Consider the following 26326-nt stretch of genomic DNA (forward strand, 5'->3'; position numbering starts at 1 on the left):
ATAGCTGAAATATACTGCTTTCGAAAATTAAAAGAATGTTTTTAAAAAAATATAATAAAAAAGCCAACATAGAATTTTCACATGTTCTATCAACATTTGAGAAACCAGCCAGAACCAGTCTACTGGGGACTGGACGTATTCCACAACAAAAATAGTGGGTGTGGTGATACATGGCAGAGTAATAAGATTGGAATTGTTAAAGAACATCTGGCACATGTATACAACAACCTGTTAACTGATTTCTGTATTGTTGGAATCTGGGGAGTGGAAGGCCAAACGCCAAATGTATTTTTAAGGTGTGACAGGTAATAAAGGAATAAAAGGTGGTCATGATGTCTTCTGAGCCTTTGATGAAAATCGGCCAACCTTTGGTGGAGGGGTGATAAGATGGACAAACTGACCATAAAAAGGGTTACAGAAGACCCACAAGAGTAAGTATTTTGTAATGTTTAATTGTTACTGTATTGTTCAAAATGTTTAAAGTGGAATATACAAATATTCATACAAATTTGTTCAACTCATGGCAAAATGCCTAAACGTTTTCTTTCTTCCAATGGTAAGAAGCCAATGGATGAGAGATATTACAAGTTCAACAATGCTGGATATCAGAGTTTAAGCATGTGCAAGTGAATAGAAAAGGTCCTCCATTTGCAATGTGTATTTTAAAGGTAGGCATCTTTTGTATTTCATAAACTTTCTAAAGTTTTCATGCACATAAATAAAGTTCAGTCCCTAGATAAAATATATCAGTTAACAGTATATTACAAGATAATGATTTTTAAAATTGGGATAATTTATTCATAAAAACATACATACATCATGTATTTTTTCACTGTATTTTTCAAGTATAAATCAATCTTTTATTATGACTCTGTGGTCTTAAACTATGTATAAAAAAAAGAGTAAAAGCCATCAAATCTAGTAAAATTCATTAAAACTATTTCCCTCTAATACATAGTGTAAATTTCAAAAGAACTTATGGTATTGATAATTAGATCACAAATAGTCCAAAAAGTTCTCACCAGTCCTAATAAATAAAGTTCTAATTAAACTCCAGTGGTGTTCAAAATAAGATCCAGTGCTGAAGGTGTTGATGTGTCTTTAGTTTTGAATGTAATAAATTTATATATCAATGGCCTGAAGTGTAATGATGTGCAAACAGTCTTCCAGTTAATCACAGTAATATCCAAGATATCCTTGTCTGAATTTACAATAATTCCAAATTAATGTTTCTGTCCATGAATTTTATGGAGCACTTTGTAATTCCAGATAATAATAATTTGAATAAATAATTCCATCCAAACCAAACAAGAATGAGTAATTTTTAAAGTGAACTTGATTATAAATCCCTCTAATTGACCCAGGTTGCAATTACCATTTTCTGCAAATACCATCACTTAATGGAATTTTCCATTCTAGAACATTCCAAGTTGTTAACATGATCAAATCTGTTACTAAAATTATAATGAAGAATGTGGTAAACATCAAGTAGACCAGGTTATTTTGTGGGGGGAATTCCAATGTTCCAGACTCAGACTAAGATAAACATGTTTACATAAAAAAATAATCTGAATACTCAATCATAGGTAAAATATCAGCTTTGTATTTGTAATATCAGCTTTGTATTGTCCACATAATAGATGTTACTCGTCAAGTACAACATGAACTTGATTCTGGACAAGGTCAGGTCCAAAGTACAATTATAAATAACATATAATCATGGAGAAAAATAACTAACAAACAACAAACATTAAATATGAATAACACTTTTTTTACAGTGGTCAAACCTGCTAACATATTTTGGGATTTGAGCCATGAAGAGAAAGTAGCCCTTGATGGTGAGACTTAGGAATACATCTGAAATCCAAATCAAGAACTTCCTCTATGAGGGGAACATAACTTGGAGGAGTTTTGGAGAGCAGTCAGCAAGAATGCAAACACAGCAACTGGAAATCTGAAGCTAGAACTTTTCTGCAGGCTGAGCAAACTAGTCCTGTTGTAACAAAATTATAATGCAGATACAGAGATGATATTCTCCATTTTTAGCAAAAAATAAACTGATTCACGGAGAAATCTGGGCCAGAGAACTGTTCAGAGCCAGATAAATGAGAAGCATAATACCCAAAGTTAATGTCTTCATTGGTCAGAGACAGTGATTGTTGGACGAGAATTAAAAATACTATTAGATGTTATTTAAAAAAAGCCTTTCCAACTCTTTCATTTTCATTACTTGACAATATATTGACTTGTACTAATTATTGTTGTAACAGTCAGACTCTGAATCTGATTTATATTCAAAAGTTGCTGTTTTATTGTTATACTATGAAGAGAACATATGACAAAATGATGCATTTGTTTGTGTTAACAGATCCCTATGAGAAAATAAAATTTATGGCAGTAAAGGAAAAAATACTGGTTTTGAAGCCAGTCTACTGATCAAAATTTGTAACTGTTGAAATCCTGGTTCTGTCACATGTAAGAATTTAAGTGTCAATTGTTCATCAGTGAATGTTCTTTGGGCAATAAATTCTTTAATGTTTTGTTACAGAATAAGGCAAGAAATAACTTGGTTTTGCCTTAGAACGATTTGATCATTTTTGTCGTACATGCATACATTACTTAGGGTGGATAATTGTTTTTCTAGGTAAGCAACTGAACTAGCATGTATCTCGTCGTAGATCGCTTGCGGAGATAGACGCTAAAAGCGTGGTATGCACAGGTATTTTACCCTTACTAATACTCACTCTCCTGTAGATTTAAGGCAAGTTTTTTTTCTAACTGACACACTGGTCTTTTGGATCTTGTCAAGGAGTGAACGTTCACCATTTTTGTTCTACAGCCATAGGGGTAACTGTTACATTTTTTAAAATTTGATATGTCAAGTATATTCAGGTTTTAATGTCGTAGCGTGAAATGATGCCTTTACTACTACGTGGATTTGAAATGTGTTGAACTTTTGAATTGTTACAGGCAGCTATTAAGAGTTTAATTTAGTAGCCTGTATGTATAGATTTTAATTCCGTACCTGTTATTGTGTCCAGTTTGGTTTTATTGTAGCTGTCTGTACTTATGTGTGTGCAGGTATATCAGGCTGTCTATCTGGCCATTTGTGTGTCTATATGGACATGGAAGATGATGTAACCATCAAGGCCATACAAAGATGAAACCGCTGATTTGTAAACTTGTGTGCATGGTGGATCCATGAAGAATGTGCGCGGCCAATACAAGTGTGCGCCAACCCAAGCATTCTGGAGAACTGGGTGGTTTGTCAGTGGATACATTTGCAAGTTTTTACAACTATTTATGAATCATACGGCTGTACAAATTACAGAGTCATATGTTTGTTTCAATTGATTGTTGTGTCAATTGAGTACAGTTGAGCAGTGTGATTACATGAGATTATTTGAATCTTACTTTCATCACATGAGATTATGTGAATCTCACTTTCATTACATGAGATTATTTGAATCTTATTTTCATTCCACGTGATTATTAGAATCTCACTTTCATTACATGAGATTATATGAATCTTACTTTCATTACGTGAGATTATATGAATCTTACCATCATACATTTAAATATATGTACCGTTTTTTTTTCTTCATATTTGTGCATGTTTGGATAAAGTAATTGAATGAGACATATGTTTAGAGCATGAAAGAATCACTGTATTTGTAGAATATATATATTTCTATTAATTCATTTAATAAATTTCCATCTTTCATCACAGAGTGTTGTGTTGTCATTTAATCCAAGCATCCATTCAGGTCTATACTGTTACAGTGTTATAAAATTAAAAATCTTGCAACTTGATTTAAGTGGATACATTAAGTAAGACAAAGTTAACATGACAATTAATTCATACTTCAATTTTCAGTCTTGGCATTAATTTTATCCTATTTCGCTTTCAGGTATCATAGCAAGGGACGAATCGCTGGACTTCAATACAACAGTCCTACCTTTGTAAAGAATCATTGGATCATGTTTAGTGAGGATTTATTTGGAGTTCTTTGGTTGGACTTGCATTCATTCACTTGTTTTTCCAGAGTCAAAGAAGAGTTTGAAGTTGGAAACAATCTATGTCATTTACAAGCTAGTTAGATAACAGTCAAGAGTGAAGAAAATTATGAAGTGTAGTGAATATCTTACATTGTGTCATCCACTAAACAGAATTGTGTTGAAATTTAATGTGAGCTAGATAGATTTGCTGTCTATACTCGCTTATAATTCAGGCCCACCAACAAACAAAATAGACCATTGACTATTGTCACATAATGTACTTGATCAGGGTCATTGTTGTTTGTTTTACTGATTATTCCTCAGAAACTGCATAGACCCAGATTACCTATCTGGGTGTATGCAATTGGCAGTTGGACCCCACTTAGAAGCAAGTATGTATGATATCTTGTGCCTTAGTTAAGTTCTAATTGTGACTCATTGTGACCTTGATTATATCAGTGCAAATCTAGAGATATATTAGATGCAGTTCCGTGACTTTCATTTTCTATTTATAGCTTGAGAATAAAAGCATGAAATGAACAAGAGACATGTTTGCTCTCAGAAATTGAAAATCTTTCATCGTGGAATTCAAGTTTGTGCCAAGGGCTTCAACAACAAAACTTCATATGCTTCACAGGTTTAAGAGTTCCCCTTCCTGGTCACATACACATTGTGAATATTATTGCATTCTCAGCCATCAAACTGATTTATCTTTATTTTTTTACCATCTGTTCTGACCATAGGGGTAGACAAGGTCATTTGATCTTAATTCTAGCTGATGCCATAAATGACCTTTCACAAATTTAAATGTGCATGATCCAGGATGAAAATTAATACAACAGTAAATGACACAGGTACTCAGCACCACGATCTCGTGTCCAGCAAAATGCTACTTTTCTCCATGGACACAACTTTATCTGGTGAAAACTATGTTTTGCAAGGGTTAAAAAAGGATGGGAAATCTTAATCTTAGAAACCAAGAATTTGTCCAGGATAGAGAAATATTGACCCAAAAGGTTTACTTATTCCATCCCGACTTTGAAGGGTATGATTCCATAAATCCAATTAACTTATCTGAACTTGGCCAAAAACATTAATTATTGTCCAGGTAACTATGATACTTAACAGGGGATGTTTTATTATTTGATATAAATTGTAGGTGATTTTGCAGATTTTGAAATTTGCAAAAAGTTTGTTCAGCACTAATTTTCCTGCTAAAATTAAACTTGTTGAACCCTCATTCCACTGATTGACTTTTTTCATTACTTTGTCCAGATATTTTAAGTGTATGTGTTCTTTTTTGGTCATTTATATTTGCAGTCTCTGGCAAATGAGATTTAGATAACAAAATGGGTATCCTAGTCTTTTCATGCCTTCTGTGTCACATACATGACTCTGCATGATTGCAAAAAACTGAATCTCCCAGGACCAAAAGCAATCCGCATTGGCAAAAATAAAAAAATAAAAAATGTTTCATGCAAACCAGCAAAATTAAGATCACCAAAGATAATGGGTCTATATTTTTTTTTAATCAAAACATTTTCACCATATGAACTTACTAGATGCAGTGGTGGGTCTCTTGGTACTGAATATTTATTTATTCCTACTAAGTGCTGTAATGGAATTGACCTATCACCACTTGTCAGTCAGTGAGTGTAATTAGACACAACTCCAGTCACATAGTCTGCCATTTTCCTCAGACAAGCTGATTGTCTCCATAATGAATTGGATATCATAGATATTTACAAATTTTGCAATGGTTCATCAATGTTTTGATAGATAATGGTATAAACAGGGGCTTTGCAGTTCTAACAGTCGAAATCCAGTTTGTCAAAATGGAAAATCACATTTATTCTTGTCCCAAAACCTAGAGGAAACATGGATATGAAAAGGCTTGTGGTCACCTGCATGACCAGCTGAAAATGGACACACTTGACAGCAATTACCATGTGGGACATTTTTGGCCAGAAGTATGCAGAAAGCATGCGCCTTGGATAATTTAAAGAAAACAAAAAGAATAAATTTTTTAACAATCTGTTAAAATGACAATGTGTAGAATATGGATGGAGAACCCCTTAACTTCAGGCTTTGTTGTATATGGTTTTTCTTTAGGAAGCTCTACCTGAGATTGCATTATTTTGAAGTTTGAATTTAATGTTGATTTGTCCCATGCATCATTCTCTTCATTTTTCAGATATTTGAGTGATATTTTAATTTGTCATAGAGCCAGTGGAAGGGTGGGGAAAGAAAACTATAAATAATAATAAAGCAATACAAAAACAATGGTTTCAGATGCTTATTATCTAATACATTAAGCATGTATTCACACGTTTACATCAACTGATCAAAATTCAATCTCATGAAAAGAGTACAACTTGAAAATTGTTATGGACAGTCACAAACTTTTGAACAGTAACTATTTACACTTTTGCTATCTATTTTTTAATTCATTTACTTCTTAGTCTAAACAAAGGTCAGTTAAATTAATAAAGATGTAATTATATACTTAATATAATTACATTTTAAACTTCCTTTATATGAATATCTTCTCAAGCCACATTAAAATTGTTTTTCATGATTTACATATACTGAAAATAATAATTACAGGTTACTGCATTTGCATGGGAAAATATGAACGTGTTTTTGGATGGAATACTGCATGACCTTTGTGATTATCAAGTTGTTCCGGTTTACCCTTATCTAATAATTATCAAGCTGCCCCAGTTTATCCATACCTAAATGATTAGCTTTCCCAGTTTACCCATACCTAAATGGTTATCAAGCTGTCCCAGTTTACCCTTACCTAAATGAGTATCAAGCTGTCCCAGTTATCCCTTATCTAATGATTATCAATCTGTCGCAGTTTACCCTCACCTATGTGATTATCAAGTTGTTCCATTTACCCTGGTCTAATAATTATCATGTTGCCCTAGTTTACCCTTACCTAAATGATTATCAAGCTGTCCCAGTTTACCCATATCTATCTAATCATCAAGCTGTCCCAGTTTATCTTTATCCAATGATTATCAAGCTGTCCCAGTTTACCCTTATCTAATGACTATCAAGCTGTCCCAGTTTACCCTTACCTAAATAATTATCAAGCTGTCCCAGTTTACCCTTATCTAATGATTCTCAAGCTGTCCCAGTTTACCCTTATCTAATGATTATCAAGCTGTCCCAGTTTACCCTTATCTAATGGTCAGTTTACCCTTATCTAATGGTCATCATGCTATCCCAGTTTACCCTTATCTAATGGTCATCAAACTATTCCAGTTTACTCTCATCGAATGGTCATCAAACTATCCCAGTTTACTCTCATCGAATGGTCATCATGCTATCCCAGTTTAACCTTATCTAATGGTCATCAAGTTGTCTCAGAGCTCATGCAAACTGCGAAGCACTTCAGAATATACAATGTAGAATACATACTTGTACTACAGAGCAATTTATTCGCAACAAAAATTATAATGATTTTCCATAGTTTGTCATTTTTTTTAAAATTAATTATAAGCAATAAACTTTGTGATTAAAATGAAGTTGTGGCATATATTGTAAAGCATGAGATCCTTCTCACATTGGCTTTACCACACCTTTGCAAGGAAAAATTGAAGAGCTGAGGAACATGATTTTATAGTATAAATTTACTATATTTCATGATATACCAAGTTTATTGATTTCACTGTTGCTAAAAACCATGAATATAAAGATCCAGTGAGCAATGATCCTTCCTCTGAAAGAACAGGATGCCTTTCCTAATCCACAAACTTCAAGCAATGATGAGAATGCAAATTTTTGCAAAACCACAAGATACTAAACTAATTCCAAAAGCAGTTGCATTTAGATAGCACAATAGAAACCTACAAAATATTGAGGATATTAACAACATTTACTACGTTGTACTGAATTCTGCTGTATTTTCAAATCCTATTTCCTGGTCAAAAGTGTATTTGGAATAGTGACTGAAATAACATACTTTGCATTTGTCTTGACATTTAAGACAATGCATATAGTAATTGGATCACTATGACCTACTTTTAAAAACTTTCAGTAAGATGGAGAAATCTTTTGACATATCACTGGATCTCCATACCATTATTCAAAGAAACCATGTTATATTTATATTCAAAGAAACTAGATATATATATATATATATATATATATATATATATATATATATATATATATATATATATATATCCACACACACACACACACAGATCTAACTTACAACTTGACTGTTGAAAACTAAACAAGCAATAAAAACAAGCCCAGTAAAACATATATTTTTTATTTGATCAATCTATAATAAGCATAGATGTTAAGGACAAAAGACTTCGATCAGGTATACAGAACATGTTAATAACAATTATGCAATGGTAAACATGCCATTTGTGATTGGATAAACTGTATACTGAATAAGGTCATGTATCAACATGTCAAACTATCAATGATTCCATTTCAGCATAATAAATTTGGCATAAAAAACAAAGAAAGAAAAACACAAAAATCCAAACCAGTCTTCATTTTTTCTAAAAATATACATCATGTCAAATCTGAATAAAATCTAACCCAATTACATTTTAAAGCATTTTTCATGATCAACTATCAACTTTATTGCATTTAGTTAGTAAGCAAGCAAGCTAGAATGTGTATGTATGTATGTATGTATGTATGTATGTATGTTGTTTTTCAGCATATATAGGCTATACATGGCGGCCAGTATAACTGGTGGAGGAAGAACCCTGGAAAACCCACCGACCCACGAGAAGCTACTCGTAGGCTTTCCCCACATTAGCCGATCATTGGACTCTAACCCACACAGACTGAGGTGAGATGGCAGTGATCCGGAATGGTGAGCACTTCAGACCACTCGTGTGTATGTATCATACAAGCCAACCCCTGTGTGTGTGTGTGTGTGTCATACAAGCCAACCCCTGGTGAGCAAAAAGTGTAATCCCAATGGACAAAAAGAGTAATGAGAGCAGAATAGGAGTAATCCACATATAACATAATAAAAATTCAATGAGCATATGTACAAAATGATTATTTATCCCTCTGGACTTTTAACATCAATTACTGCTTTAAGTTTTCGTTGTTGTTGTTGTTGTGGGGTTTATCACCATTTTTAATAACACACGATAGGCTATATATGGCGGCCAGAAATAATGGTGGAGGAAGAACCCGGGAAAACCCTGGAAAGAACCACGACCCACGAGAAGCTACTGGCAAGCTTTCTCACATACCCACACTGGCTGAATCTGAGACTCGAACCGGCACAGACAGAGGTGAGATGGCAGTGATCCGTAATGGAGAGCGTTTTAGACCACTCTGCCACTCTGGGCCCCTTCAAGTTTTCGTATATATGACTTTAAGCTTTAAAATGCAACAGACTCTCATATTGCATTTCAAAACACTTTGCACCAGCTGAGACTATGAATGTTTTGCACACCAGTAGAGCACTAAGTGCTGGGTTACAAAGCCTGGATCTGAATTCAGTTTTACTTTTGTTAACAATACTGAACAATCTCTCACAGTCAGCATTAGAATGGTAAAGAACCAATATTCCTTTCATAACCTGACAAAGAAGAGGAAATTTATATCTTCCAGCTAATGGTCTTTTAGCTTGGAAATATGATGAAAAAAAACGACTCTGTCCACATGAAGTACATTGTCAGGTAGAGTGCCAACTTGATACTTCAGGAGTTCTCCTAATTTATTGGCAGCCTTTCCTGCAGCATGGTGCATCATATGACAGAGACAATCTGATACGAACAATGATGGAGACATTTTTCAAAACATAGAATGCAACTTCTTCATGGATTCCAGTCATCACAATGCAGCATGAGCTAAAAAACCAATATATTTCTGCCAACTTATATTTATTTAAAGCATTGTCAAGCAAATAAAAAAAATATATTCTGCAGTGGAATCTACTGTTAATTCTAGTAATGAAAGAAGAGCACTGTCTTTGCCCTTTTTGTTGTCAAAGTGTCTTACACAGACTGAGTACAACGTTTTGTCATCATAATCACTACTCCTGTCTGTTCCAATACTAAACGGCCCAATTTTCATGGCTTCTGCAATTTTAAGTGAAGTATCTTCTGCTATACACCTAACAATATTAGATGATTGTTCTTGCACAATGCATATTTTCTACAATTTTGGAATCAGGAAACATTCGTTTGAACAATGGACCTATGTAGTCTTCTACCACTAGGAGTAGTCCGTGTTCTATTTAGAACTCAGTATATAACACCTCTGCATTTATAAAATTTGTGTCCACAATTTAGTTCTGCTGTAAAAAGGAAGTTACCTTAGTAATGGAGTTAGTAAAATGAGCTAATTCAAGATTTCTTTATTTTACCACCACGACCAGTATTAAAATCCTTTCCACACAGCTGCAAGGGCTGTGAAGCTGCCCTAAAATGGAACGCTGTATTGTGTAATTCATGTATTCATCTCTGAATCAATTTTTCGTCTTTTCCTAATACATCTGTGAAATGATTTGAAAAACATTTTTGCTCTAAGGCACGCATCGACTAGAAAAAATCTGACTTGATTTTTAGTGCCAAATACCTACAGACTGGTTCTGTACCAGATATGAATTTGAACAAAGAATTTGCGAGCAAAGATTACAAGTTAGAAAACTAGTATGTTCTCTCCTAAGCCATACAGCTGCTATAAATAGAAACCGAGGTCAAAAGCTTGAAAGTAGAACCAGCATGTTTCTTGGAAATAGGGCAACTGCTATAAATAGAACATAATACTGTTAGGAAAGTGCATGCAAGTCTATGGACAAGCGTACTGTACTCTTATGTCATAGTTATATAGAAGCCGTCTTTTCTAGAATATGGTCTGTGGGATTAATGGGATGTTAATAAAATTGAGAAAACAAACTATTAATTTTTTGGGGAGGGGAATATACCAAAAAGGTGTAATCCGAATACATTTAGGTGTAAGGCATAATTTAGTGACAAAAAGCATAATGATTACGCCAAAAGCATAATGGTTGGCATGTATGTATGTATGTATGTGTGTGTTTATGTATGTATGTATATACATGTATGTATGTATGTATGTATACATATGTATGTATATATGTGTGTGTGTGTGTGTGTGTGTATGCATGCATGTATGTATGTATAGTTTCACAAGCATGCTACATCACAGGCATGGTTTATACTATTCATAGTGACTGATTCTATTATCTCTTTTAGGGGTTAAGGGACCAAAGAGAAATACATGCGCAAGGCATTTTTGTGTCGTGCATTCAACTTGCACTGGATTTCAAACTTTTAATCAATACATAATTTTATGATATTCACTTAAAGAGAGAAAGAGACGTGGGGTGGGGTGATGGCACCCCCCACTTAAGATTTCCCATATGTAAATGGGACAGGTCAAAACTTGTCCCTAATGAGTATACTCTGAGGCATGAGGTCAATTACAGGTGTTCAATTACAATTATGATTATGATTACAAGTAGTCTGGCATGAATACGATCAAGATTATGCTTTAGTTAGAAACTATGATTACATTTATTATTATGATTTTGATCGCTTTTTATTACAAACAGCATAACCGAAAAACAAACAATTCTAATGCTATATAAATGTTTATTGACAATTATTTGCATACAAATTAATATCTCAAATGAGCGCTACACGCTACTTTGCACATAAAACTTATTATTCTTACAACTGTTAAGAATATAATTTGAGATTTATTCCCTGTAATCATTTGTAATCAATTATACACTATGTGATTACATTGCCAATCAAGGATAATTATAATTATGATTATAGAATTTCTAAAATCAATGATTACAATTACAATTCACTCTTTAATCGATAACTTTCGACTACAATTACAGTAATCAGCCCCATGATATAGTTTGTCAGACTATATTTTTTGTGTGCAATTAAATGAATTCATGAATGTGTGTATGTATGTGTGTGTGTGATTAGGACTTTTAACGTAGCTTTAAGAATTTTTCAATGATATCACTACAATGTCTGCAGTGTGGCAGTTTAAAGTGATGTCCAGCACTGGGGCTTCATGCTGCAGACATGTAGCATGATGTCCCACCCAGTCACATTATCCTGACACCAGGCCGACCAGTCCTAACACTAACCTCTTAATGCTGAGCACCAAGCGAGACAGCTGTTAGTACCAGTGTATGTATGTATGTATGTATGTATGTATGTATGTATTTATGTTAAAAATGTATGCATGCATGTATGTGTGATTTGGATTTTTAAACATAGCTTTAACAATTTTTCAGTCATATTGCTATGATGTCTGCAATGTGTCAGTTTATAGTGATGTCTTGCACTGGGGCATCATGCTGCAGATATACAGCATCATGTTCCACCCAGCCATATTATCTCGACACCAGACCAACCAGTCCTAACAATAAAATCTTAATGCTGAGCGCCAGGCGAGGCAGCTGCTAGTACCATTTTTATGGGTCTCTGGTATAACTCGGCCTGATTTCAAACCCATGACTTCCTGCATTCGAGGCAGACACTCTAAGCACTTAGGCCACCTGTGTGTGTGTGTGTGTGACATTGTGAATAATGGCTGGACATGCATAATGATGCCAAAGCGAAATAGCAATGTCAATTTTCTGCAACTTAAAGGGGGATGTGACAAATATAATCAGATAATTATATCACCGACACAAATTACTTATGCTTTGAACAGCTGAAATTATACATTCTGAAATTTTATATGGAGGACACCCTGAATTGGAAATCTGAATGTCCCATGAATCAGGAAGTCCTCATTATTATGTAGAATTTATGTTCATGAATTGATAAATTGATGTAAATAATGAATTTAAAGAAAAAGTTGAAGGTAGCTTTGAAAATAATCAGTGTTATCTTTGTGTGGATGTGTGAAAAATGAAGGAAAATAAGATTAATGATGTTGTTTTGGGTTTAATATCATTTTTCAGCACATAATATGCTATACATGGTGGCCAGCATAACTGGTGGAGGAAAAACATGGGGAAAACCCTGGTAAGAACCAATGACCCATGGGATGCTACTGGCAAGTTTTCTCACATACCCACAATGGCCAAACCTGAACCTGAGACTCAAACACATGAGAAAAGTAGTGAGACAGCAGTGCTTAGTAAAGGCGACAGCTTTAATCCACTAGGACATCTGGGGCACCTAGAAATGATAATAGACAAATTTTAAGCATCTGCCTATGGCTTGTTTTGGCAGAGTCAAGTTTTCACCCAATCACCTGAACATATAATTCACATAAATACAAGGTTTTTTTTTCTTTTAAATGTATTTTGTAATACAATCTAGCCAAACATTTTTGTAAAATTCCATCAGTTTTGTTTTGGGGCAATCTATAAGCAACTTTATAACCTAACAAAAGCTTTCTAATTCTTAAAATCAAGCTCATTTCATCATTAGGATCTTGACATATTTTGACTGGTGTGTTATCAGAGCTCCTTCGCTAGCCAGGGTTCAGATATGATAACCCTATCTACACCTTGGTGTATCAAGCAGATATTTCTATGCTTCGGGTCTGTGGATTTCATTGGGCAAGCTGTCGCATCAAATCAAAAATAAGTTGTTCAAATCTGAACACTGTTCTTACATGATTGAGACAAGGTGAGCACACAATTTTAATGGACGGATAAATAAGTAATTTTCCACTGCCGGTACATGTTTGTACAAATACCTTTCACTCAAATACACCTGTAATTGCTTCCCTCTAATACACAGTCATACTTTTGATGTTACACTTACAAAGTATCCTTCTGAAATCAGTTGCCTCCATTTTTGACCAATGTACAATGTACCACTGTTACACACTATTGGTTAGTTGGCATTACATACTATTGGAGGCAACTCATGAAATCCAATAAATGTCACACGGACAAATCACTAAAATGTCTGTTCAATTTGCCAAGGTGTAGATAGAGTTATCATATCGGAACCTTGGCTAGCGAGGATGCTAGTCTAAGTCTGCTTTAAGTAGTTTTGCAATGAGGCTTTAGTTAATGTTTGCTGGGCAGTGAGGATATAGTATCTTGCCTAAAGATATAATAGTAGCCAACCTGTCTGCTCTGAACGTAACCCATAACTTCTGCATAAAGTCCAGCAAGCTAACCATTCAACTACCATGCCTTGCTTATCTTGAAATAGGTACCATGTGGAAATTGTTACATAAGGTTTGAAAATGTGGCCTGGAATTATTAATACTGGATGAAATGTCATTTGTTCCTAGGGTATGATTAATAATTGTACCTTAGCATCTATGAAGGAAAAATTACAACAAATGTTGAGGTCTTTAGAGATGCCATAACTTTCAGTTTTCAGTATACAGGTACCAGATTTGGCTTTTACTGGGAAAACCCTGAATGCTAATTTTGCCATATTTGAACAAAACTGAATGCATATAATATCCAGCTGTAACTCAACAGAAACCCTAATAAAGTATCTGTTAATAAACAAAAACAAACATGTTTTTGCAGAGATTATTGTTGAGAATACAACTGATGTAAAGTTCACTGTTAGCATATATTTTAAGTATTGCATTTGAATTCACCATCAAATGACTTTTTGAAGTAATACAGAAATTTCAGGATGCCACCACTAATATCTTCCCCTTTCTCAAACTTTCCAAAGAGTTCAAACAGTTGCTCAATGATGTGGGGTGCTCTCTCCCATTTACCAACTGCAGTTTTAGTGATTGTCATGTAACTTTTGGCCTCAGCTCTGTCCTTGAAATGGCTGCTGAAATCTGCAAGAAAAAAAAACCAAAGTTATATTGCAAATCATATAATTTTAGCATGCTGGAACATTTTAGATTTTTGCCCAAAAAACTCAAATACTATTATTCCCCAAATTTTATATTGCAAATGTGCAAAAACTGCAAAATATTTCAGAAAATTAAATGATGCATAAATATATGTATAATAAAATCAAACTTTAGATTGTTAATTAAAATTGTGAGTATTTAGTTTGCCAAATTATGCATCCTAGTTGTAAATATGGAAAATAAAGCTAAAATTTTTAATGATCTGTAAAAAAGTGAAACCAAAACACTCTGGACCAAAACTACTGAGAAAAAAGTAATTTTCGAGAAACTTTAAAAACAAAATATTTTATACTCAAACTCTACAAGCTATTTGTGAGCAAGATTTGGAATTGTATTTTGATATCGAGTTATGCTCAGTAGATTTTCATAATTTTATTATTGAGTTATGCTCAGTAGATTTCCATTCTATTTTGATATTGAGTTATGCTAGTAATTTTCATAATTTTGATATTGAGTTATGCTCAGTAGATTTTCATAATTTTGATATAGAGTAATGCTCAATAGATTTTCATAATTTTGATATTTTTTGTATGACTACATGCTAATGGATATTTTTGGATTACAATTTTCTAATTGTATGCATCATGAGTTCCATTTATTTGTAAACATTTGATACACAAGATCCTACCATGTCAATTTTATATGAACAGTTCACAGAAGTTCTGGCAAACAATCCATGTACCATTTGTCAACATTTCATACACAACACTCCACCATGTCACTTGTCACCATATATATTATTAAATTGTCAACATTCATACACAACACTCCATCATGTCAATTGTATATGAACAGTTGCCTAGAAATACCAGTAAACATCCTACATACTGTTTGTCAACATTCATACACATCACTCCACCATGTCAATTTTTACATGAACAGTTGCCTAGAAGTAGCAGTAAACACCCTACATACTGTTAGTTTGACAACATTTGTACACAACACTCCACCATGTCAATTTTATATGAACAGTTGCCTAGAAGTAGCAGTAAACACCCTACATACTGTTAGTTTGACAACATTTGTACACAACACTCCACCATGTCAATTTTATATGAACAGTTGCCTAAAAGTACCAGTAAACATCCTACATACTGTTAGTTTGCCAATATTCATAAATAACACTCCATCATGTCAATTTTATATGAACAGTTGCCTAGCAGTACCAGTAAACACCCTACATACTGTTAGTTTGACAACATTTGTACACAACACTCCATCATGTCAATTTTATACGAACAGTTGCCTAGAAGTACCAGTAAACACACTACATACTGTTAGTTTGTCAACATTTGCACACAGCACTCCACCATGTCAATTTTATATGAACAGTTGCCTAGAAGTACCAGTAAAAACACTACATACTGTTAGTTTGTCAACAGTTGTACACAACACTCCACCATGTCAATTTTACATGAACAGTTGCCTAGCAGTACCAGTAAACATCCTACATACTGTTAGTTTGCCAATATTCATAAACAACACTCCATCATGTCAATTTTATATGAACAGTTGCCTAGAAGTACCAGTAAACATCCTACATACCGTTTGCCAATATTCATAAATAACACTCCATCATGTCAATTTTATATGAACAGTTGCCTAGAAGTACCAGTAAACACACTACATACTGTTAGTTTGTCAACAGTTGTACACAACACTCCATCATGTCAATTTTATATGAACAGTTGCCTAGAAATACCAGTAAACATCCTACATACTGTTAGTTTGTCAACATTCATAAACAACACTCCACCATGTCAATTTTATATGAACAGTTGCCTAGAAGTACCAGTAAACACACTACCTATTGTTAGTTTGTCAACATTTGTACACAACACTCCATCATGTCAATTTTATATGAACAGTTGCCTAGCAGTACCAGTAAACATCCTACATACTGTTAGTTTGCCAATATTCATAAACAATACTCCATCATGTCAATTTTATATGAACAGTTACCTAGAAATACCAGTAAACATCCTACATACTGTTAGTTTGCCAATATTCATAAACAACAGTCCATCATGTCAATTTTATATGAACAGTTGCCTAGAAATACCAGTAAACATCCTACATACTGTTAGTTTGTCAACATTTGTACACAACACTCCACCATGTCAATTTTATATGAAGAGTTGCCTAGCAGTACCAGTAAACATCCTACATACTGTTAGTTTGCCAATATTCACAAATAACACTCCATCATGTCAATTTTATATGAACAGTTGCCTAAAAGTACCAGTAAACATCCTACATACTGTTAGTTTGCCAATATTCATAAACAACACTCCATCATGTCAATTTTATATGAACAGTTGCCTAGAAATACCAGTAAACATCCTACATACTGTTAGTTTGCCAATATTTATAAACAACAATCCATCATGTCAATTTTATATGAACAGTTGCCTAGAAATACCAGTAAACACCCTACATACTGTCAGTTTGCCAATATTCATAAACAACAGTCCATCATGTCAATTTTATATGAACAGTTGCCTAGAAATACCAGTAAACATCCTACATACTGTTAGTTTGCCAATATTCATAAATAACACTCCATCATGTCAATTTTATATGAACAGTTGCCTAAAAGTACCAGTAAACATCCTACATACTGTTAGTTCGCCAATATTCATAAACAACACTCCATCATGTCAATTTTATATGAACAGTTGCCTAGAAGTACCAGTAAACATCCTACATACTGTTAGTTTGCCAATATTCATAAATAACACTCCATCATGTCAATTTTATATGAACAGTTGCCTAGCAGTACCAGTAAACATCCTACATACTGTCAGTTTGCCAATATTCATAAACAACACTCCACCATGTCAATTTTATATGAGCAGATGCCTAGAAGTACCAGTAAACACACTACCTATTGTTAGTTTGTCAACATTTGCACACAACACTCCATCATGTCAATTTTATATGAACAGTTGCCTAGAAGTACCAGTAAACATCCTACATACTGTTAGTTTGTCAATATTCGTAAACAACACTCCATCATGTCAATTTTATATGAACAGTTGCCTAGAAGTATCAGTAACACCCTACATACTGTTAATTTGTCACCATTCTGACACATCGCTCCACCGTGTCAATTTTAAATGAACAGTTGCCTAGAAATACTAGTAAACACCCTACACACTGTTAGTTTGTCAGCATTCGTACACAACATCCACGTCAATTTTACATGAACAGTTGCCTAGAAGTACCATTACACACCCTACATACTGTTAGTTTGTGAACTTATGATACCTAACACTCTACCATGTCATTTTGTATCAACAATGGACTAAATGTACCAGTAAACACCCTCAATACTGTTAGTTTGTCAACACTTGGGATGCAACACCCTACCAAATCAATTATATATATATATATATATATATATATATATATATATATATATATATATATATATGATTATAAGTAGCACATGCATCCTTACCAAACTATCTTTGACAACAGCATCCTCATCAAATTGTTTTTCACGAAAGCATCCTTACGACACTGCCTTTGACAAAAGCATCCATTCCATACCAAACTATTTTTGACAAAAGCATTCTTACCAAACTATTTTTGACAAAAGCATTCTTACCAAACTGTCCATCACAAAAGCAAATTTTTTGAAAAAACTCCTTCCTCTTGCGTCCTTCAAGAAGTTTCTCATTATACAGGTGGTTGGCCATGTACTGAAGACTGTTCCTCCATTTCTGGCTATGGTACATGCAGTCCTCATGCACTAAAGGGGGCTGAGATAACTTTGGAGATGCCACTGAAGAGGACTGAGCTGCCACTGAATAAGAAGCCTGTAAAAAAAACAAAAAACATTTGATGGGCTTGAAGAATCTTCTGGCCAATAAGCCAGGCAAGCTATAAAGTTTGGCCTGTAAGACAGACCAAACTAAAGCTTTTCTGGACAAATAGAAATTTTTGCAACTTGCAAAGAATTTTTCAGAACAATGAATAAAAAATAAATGCATTGTGTCAATGAGAAAGTCATTTCTTGTCAGGCAGAACAGTTAAAAAGTAGTACACAACATCCACTACCTAAGGTGACTTCAAAGAAATATTATACTGGTAATTCTTCTTTTAAAACTGCACGTAAAGATGTGTTCATTTTAATCATGAATTTTCACTTGAACTGAAGACTACAGACAACAGTATTAAAAAATTCAAAATTGAAATAACATTTAAGGCCATAGAGCACCTTTCTGCAGTAATTTAGACAATGATGAAACAAAAGTCTAATTTCTAAACCATTGGCCTAGTACAGCATAGAAATGCATTTGCAGATACAGATTTTCGTACATGTGCTCAGTGAAATCTCCAAAAAACAGGCCTTGACTGGGATCAGATGTTTTGGTTGATACTTGTATGCATATTGTATTTGACCCAAACTAAAATTAAAGTTTTAGTAGTCACTTAACATACAGTAATATTTAAGTAACAGTAATTATTTTTATCCAGGAAATTGGCTGTCATATCTTTACTATTAAGTTCTAATGATATCCAATTTTGCATTATTTAACATTATGAAAATGATAATTTTTATGGAAATGTTGATTTTTTAATGAAAATCCTAAACTTTGTATGGAAATCTTAATCAACGTGTTGTTTAATTCATTTTTCAAAATAGTATGAGATAACCAACTAAATGACAATGATCTTAACAAGTGATGCAGTAAATTTATTTTTGTGTGCTTGTGTGTGTTTTCATAGCTTAAGTTTAGTCTGGTAACCAGAACACTGAATGGATCAGGATTGGAAATGTATTTAAAAAAACTTACTGAGAGCTGTGCATTTCTAGCTGAATAAATAAATATGACCTGCAATGAATAACATTTTAATATACATGTCATTATTGCCTTGCTACAAATTTTCCTGGCTCTAGTTCCTATTCCAAGGTGAATTCCTGCCTCCAATTAGTAATTGGAAGTCTATAATAAAAAATATGACCCCAGTCTGATGTCTATTTTAGCAAGTTCAGTCATATGGAATGCCGTCCTTTCTTCCCCTTGGACTTGCTGTTGTTATCACATTTCTCTAGGCACTCTAAGATTCATCATTCACATGTCCATTGGCATTACTGCTGTCAATCATATTGGTTTCTATATGGCATCTGATATTTTCACCCCCAGTCCTTGTGTAATTTTCCTGTATGCGTCTCTTTTTGTTAATTTTTTAGGGTTTAGTACATTTGCTAGTGAAGTGATGCTTCTCTTAATTTATCCATTCACTAGTAACTGGTGATAGGAAAAGTATTATCCACCCCATATTTGTTTCAATTTTTTAACAGTTGTTTTCTTTCAGACTTTAAGCATGCCACAAGAAGTTGGCTTGGTATTAGGAAGATTTACCCTTCCAAATAAGTGTAAACATAAAAAGGGAAACTATAAAATATAAAGATGTTAAAATTCTATAAAATGTCCATAAAATAAAGATGAAGGTAACATAAAATCCTTACAACAGAGCCAAAATCTATTCAATAGAACTGCATTTTCTCATTTTCTGTACCTTATGATCAAAGTAGGCATGGGATTTAGCAGAAAGCAGTCAATCAAAGAGAAGCTTGAGAAAGGGACCGGCATCCTCTGCTTCTCCACAAGAAGAATGCTACCTCTCCTTTCCAAGGAGGGTCAATGGCATTTTGACGGGGGTGGATGTCATCAGCGCTTGTAAGAAAGGGATCTGAGCACCTTCCAGGGAAATGAAACTTCCAGATGGTAGTAAGTTGTCAGCACCCATTAGTGGCATCACCAGCACTTCCTAATGTAGGGAAGTTACCAAACACCCGCGTGAGTCCCACCTTTTCAAGGAAGCATGGCCAACTTCTCGCTCGGGTAGACCTGCATTTCTGTCAAGATCTAGTTATTGGACAAGAGTTCACTGAAAGGAGTTATTCCTCATAATGGAAGTAACTAAGACAACAGACTGATATCATGTTACTTTTATTCTAGACCTCAATTTCTGCTAACTGGAGAAGATAATTAATCTTGTTCTGGGGATTAGTGCCAGGTCAAGTGGTAGCAATGCAATCACAGCAGGCAAGTGTTACAGATTTAAAAATAGTTTTACTCCCTATCCTTCCTTCTTTCATCCCTGTGACAATGCCCTTTGGCCATTTAAGCCTGAAACTGAAAGGTTTCTTTCACCCCTGTGACAATGACCTTTAGCCATTTAAGCCTGAAACTGAAAGGTTTCTTTCACCCTTGTGACAATGACCTTTGCCCATTTAAGCTTGAAACTGAAAGATTTCTTCCTGTCTCCTAATGCAAACTCCTTGCAGTTTTTGGTGGATGGTGGAGAACTCTGGTATTCATAAAGTTACTGTGTGGAAACAAAATGGATGACAGAAAGGATGGAAGGTCAGAGAGATGAAAAGATCACAACATAAAACATTCTGCTTTAGACTTTGCATATAAAACTGTGCAAACAAGTGTCCATGAGTGGTCCGAAGCATCTTTATGGATCCCATTTTTAATAATTCATAATTTTTCATAAATCATGACTTTATTGTATATTAGACTATCCATTCACTTAGAGCTGTTTTTATATTATTATTATTATAAACATACAGATTTTCCTGACTTTCGGAATAAAACAAAACAAAAAGCTTAACCAATATAATTCAACCATTGCCTTTGAAAAGCAGCCTACCACATGATGTGAGAAAAGACATCAGGACTTTCGTAAATTAGATGGTTACTTGTCCACGATACAATAATGATGATGATAGACAAGTCAAAAGTTTTGGGACTTTATACTGACAGCAATTTATTTTATAATTTTATATCATGACAAAAGAGAATTCATACCATCTGTGATTTAATATGTGACTTTTGATTTTAAATTTGGTGTCTGAAGAAAAAGTTAAGAATTCTGATCTGGTGTAGTATAAAGAAACATTCATAATGCTCAATTAAAACATTCTTTAAGTACACTTACACCTAAACAACCTCCAGAACAGTTCTGGAAACTGCATTTTCAAACCTCATGGAGGTCTATGGTTTCTTGCTAGATTTCTTAACTGTACACAAGTGTTGGGTTTTTATATACATAGCTGCAAATCTTCCAGGCTCACAATTAGTGAAAATAGGGATAAAAAGTCGTGAATTTGGACATGAATTAGTGAAAAATACCATGACAATAACTCCATCCACTCTGACCGTCAGTACTACACTATATCAAGATCGCAATATAAAACTAAAACACTATATATATGCAGAAATATATCTGCATTTCTATTATGGTATTCATAAACTTCACTTGTTCTTGTGGTTATTTATCAAGACATGATACTGTGGCAGACTTGAACTTCCTCAACTGCTTGGTCATAAATTTGTTTTCTAAACAGTTTAGACTTCTTGCCTGCTGGTTGATCTTGGTGACTAAAATTGCTGACAAATTTTCTGCACCTAAGGAGGCCCTAAAGTCTGTATTATTTTTCCTCACAAGGGAAAATACTCTTTCGCTGTCACTATTGCTGTGAGGAATGCACAGGAGCTGCAGCACTTTTAGTTCTCCACAGGAAAATTTGGAAGCGATTTTTGAGTCCGGGAACATTTGTCGGAACAAATGTTTAGCATGGTCTCTAGCTGATAAACGTAGATTGTGTTCAACAAGAAAACTCACAAATAATGCTTCAGCACTGGTAGCTTGCAGGTCTTCTGCCGAAGGCTTAAAATATTCCAGAGCTGAAATCTGCAAATTCTCAATTTTCGCAACTTCTACGTGTTTTTTGCAACCGATGTGCTTCCTCACATCGTCTCTGCGACTCTGCCCAATACTGTAATTTGTGGCACACTGTGTGCAAAAAGCATGATGTATATCAATGTTTAATGGCAGAATGCACGGCCAATTTTGGATATATTCCAAATTAAACTTCACTTTTTGAGCAATGCATTTCTTTTTCCTTGGTGGTGAAGACTTTTTCAAGATCTTACATGCGATGCTGAACAGTACAGTAGTCCCTCTCTTATAAGGCCACCTCTAATGCAGCAGGGAAGTGGCCTTATAATGCGGGTGGCCTTTCTAGAGGGGGATGACAAATGCGAATAGTAAATACATATGAAAAAAGTCGCAAGTACATTTAATTTTAAATATTTAATATTTTAATTAAAAAATCACATGCATGATGTGAAATAAATGTAAAACAAACTTTGTCATCATTTTCAAAGAATGCTATGAATAACCATTGATATAGTTTTAAAACTGTCTTTATAATTATGTTACAGTTCACATCTTCTGTTATTTCGTTGGTAACAGTCTAAAAAACAAACCAGTCTCGTCACATTAAAAATATCCTTGCTGTCATATCCCCTGCACATATCGTTTAGTCTTTTGTTCCAATCTTCAACAACTTTATTATTAACATCAGCTGATTCCCCGCTAAGGACAGAACACTTGATATTGTGTCGCACTTGAAATATGTGCAACCATTCGTTACTTGCGGTAAAGTCGTCATATCCCAATTCAACTGACAAACTTTTTGCTTTTTCTTGTCTTTCAAATCAGGATACAAACGTCTCCTGGCTCAAACAATCTTCCTTTCTCCGTCCATTTCACCTTTCCACTTCTGCAGAATTGTTGCATTATCTTTCACGATATTGTTTATCTGAGTCTTCCCGACGTTAGTTTTCTACAAGGATCCTCGATGACCCCCGCCCTCGTCAGTTGAATTACTTTCACGTTCTCCGCTAAACTGAGAATTTTTATTTTCCTCGTTGACATGTTGATCTTTTTGCAGTAAGTTCTTTATGTTGCCAACTACAATACTGATAAAACAATTTTGAATGCATCTAAACAAATTGCCGTGTGTTTTTAAAGGAAGTGATCTTGTCACATGATTCGTTAGTTGCAGTCTGGTACCCTATTGTTTTTATACATTTCTTGAAACTAAGTGAGAGAAGCCAAAACGGCTTCAATATGTACCATTAACATCATGCAAATTTGACCTCGTGGCTGCTAGGATTCGTAACTTTGACAATTATTGTCAGTAGTAATAGCCACTGATTACCAATGTGAACAAGCTCAACATCTTGCTAAGGGAAGCCATAAAGGCTACCAAACCATTTTCCTGGTGACTTGGGTATTGTACATCGATACTGCCACTTCTCAGCTGTTACTACTGTTCGATAATTGTAATCTTAACAATTATCAGAGTGACTAAACCGGACATCTTATGATAACACAGCAGTAAGGCTAATTGGATTACATGTATGTACCCTTTTATATGAATTAAAATTTGAGTCTTTCTCGGTTTTTATGGAATAAATTTGGCTTCTTGTGAGGCATAAATGATATAATATTAACCATAGTGGTAAATGTACTTTACTCAACACTTCTTTCAGTAACGAAAACCTGATTTCGGGAAACAGAAATCGGATTACTTAACACACGTTATGAATAAAATACTGGTTCTGGACACATATTCAAATAAAATGCGGCCGCTTGTGAGGGGTAAATGTTATAATTTTGCACTAACATGCTGGCCGCTGGTCGCGTTAGCCGGGTGGCCTTTCGCGAGGGGTACTTTTGAACACAAACTCGTCGGTGCCAACAGATTCTGGCCGTAAGGAGCGGGTGGCCGCTGGTCAGGGGGGCCATTCATGAGGGGGACTACTGTAACTCAAATCGGTGTTGGTGATGCATGCATGGAGCAAAATTCCGGTTAGGCCCCAGTTTCTCTCAAAAGCATTTGTAAAACTACTCTTATACATATAAATTAAAATAGGCTAAAATGCTTGCTACCGGGCCAATTGTAGCAATCGGCTGTAGTTCTACTAATATTGCGACCAGCAGTACCTGACCGTTTCGGCAACTGCGAATATCACGACTAGTGCTTAACGGATAATCCGTTATTTTTATTAAAGCTTTAAAATAATTGAGAATTTGTGAACTTTTGGCTTGCGGCGTGAATCTTTGAATCGTGAAATTCATGCCAAATTCATGAGGGTTGGCAACTATGTATATATCATGTTGGCAGTAATCATATCTCCTACCTTCAGCAATATGCAAATTAACATGACACGACATCCAATGTAACTGGTGCCTTTCTTGCTTTACTTCCAAGCACATCCAAGATTCTGAATATTTCCTTCTATACTTCTGTGCTGAATGTTTGAACTTTTAAAAAGACTCAGTCTTTCTTTTGCCTTTAAAGATTTTTGTTTGTTGAATGACATTCTAGACAATGCTATAAGCAAAAGTTTCCTCATGCATGCCTTTTACGTAAAAAAATGGTCCAATTAAAGCATCTGAGGTACTCATCATGTACAGTTAATTTGGTTCTCTGACTAACTCCACTTAATTCAATATGAAGATCTGGATATAGAACGACTCCAGCCAAGCCTGTATCTAGATTTTATTGTCAATGATAACATCTTTGAATCTTGTGTTGTAAGTCCATAATTTAAGCTCCTGTCAGTAAGACTTGTGGTCAAATTGTAAGGGTTGGCTGGTCAGAAAATATTCCAGCTGCCAGGTGATGGTTATCAGAATAAAATAGCTGCAACCTAAAGCATGCAACTGCCATTAGCAATTTATGTGATGAATAGGGTGAACCTATTAAATTTACTGTCTGACTGCATGTCCCAATGCTAATTTCCCAATCAAGCACCAAGAATCAGAAAATCAGGCTTACCTTTGTCAAGAACACATCTCCATATTACCAAGAATGTGGTGCAAGATGGATGGATACTAGAAAATATTAACTACTCTGCAATTTTCAAATCTAAACTCTTAATAAATCATATTTAAGGACTTATTTCTGAACAGAAAGCAGAATTTTGAGCATAGTTAGTTTTAAGTGTTGTTCACATGCTTACCGAGCCAGACTGAAATAATGAGTTTCTAAATCAAACGTAGCCAAAATGTCCAATATGACAAGTCATACAAACACATCAAGTGCATTTGATATGCAGGCATGTCATTATTACTAGATGTAAAATATTTACTTGTGTTAGAGCAAGAGACACACGGCAAAGGAATTGTATGGTTTACCGATGCTGTCACACGCTGAGTATCAGCTGAGGAATGGGTCTCTGATTGAACTGCAGTTGGAATCTGGGACAGGCTTGATCCAGTTGAATGCTCGTTTAGTCCAGTCCCAGCTGGCTGAAGTTGGCTGGAGCCGGAAGCTGAGCCTTGGTTTGCTGGTTCTAAAAACTCTCCGTTTCCATTGTGCAGCTCATTAAAGTATAAGACAAACTTGACCAAACTTTGGTAGATTTCTGATTGCCTCAATTTTTCCATTGCTGCAAACAATGGCAGAAATACTTTGGGCTCATCTTTACTCCAGCCTTCCAGAATGATTTGCACATGCTTTCTGCGTTGATCAAAGATCACTGATGACTGCTGAGATAGGTCAACATCTGAATAAAAAGAAAAAAGAAAAACATTTTCATGATTAATTATCATCCCTTGAATTTTTGCTTCATGGACCATCCAGAGTGCAGTTTAT

At 34.6% G+C, this 26326-nt stretch overlaps 2 protein-coding genes across 4 annotated transcripts in view; one reads left to right on the plus strand and one right to left on the minus strand.

Annotated features, from left to right (window-relative positions):
- Nucleotides 1–6282, plus strand: part of LOC149782769 (F-box only protein 31-like) — a 57711-nt gene extending 51429 nt beyond the window's left edge. For 2 of the 3 annotated variants that reach the window (XM_089934263.1, XM_089934265.1), the window contains one exon: nucleotides 3912–6282. In XM_089934263.1, coding sequence (XP_089790389.1) covers nucleotides 3912–4101 — 190 coding nt within the window. In that variant the 3' untranslated portion in view covers nucleotides 4102–6282. The other variant, XM_089934264.1, reaches the window with a different exon arrangement.
- A 1989-nt stretch (nucleotides 6283–8271) lies between these two features.
- LOC149782770 (uncharacterized) overlaps nucleotides 8272–26326 on the minus strand; it is a 75156-nt gene continuing 57101 nt past the window's right edge. Inside the window, exons 10-12 of the mRNA XM_089934266.1 lie at nucleotides 25867–26237; nucleotides 18461–18671; nucleotides 8272–14769 (exon numbers count right to left, since the gene is read on the minus strand). Of these exons, the coding sequence (XP_089790392.1) occupies nucleotides 14552–14769; nucleotides 18461–18671; nucleotides 25867–26237 (800 nt within the window). The 3' untranslated portion in view covers nucleotides 8272–14551. The remainder of the gene's footprint in view (nucleotides 14770–18460; nucleotides 18672–25866; nucleotides 26238–26326) is intronic.

Source organism: Sinohyriopsis cumingii, chromosome 15, assembly GCF_028554795.1.
Source record: "Sinohyriopsis cumingii isolate HCF-2022 chromosome 15, ASM2855479v2, whole genome shotgun sequence".
Classification (NCBI taxonomy): domain Eukaryota; kingdom Metazoa; phylum Mollusca; class Bivalvia; order Unionida; family Unionidae; genus Sinohyriopsis; species Sinohyriopsis cumingii.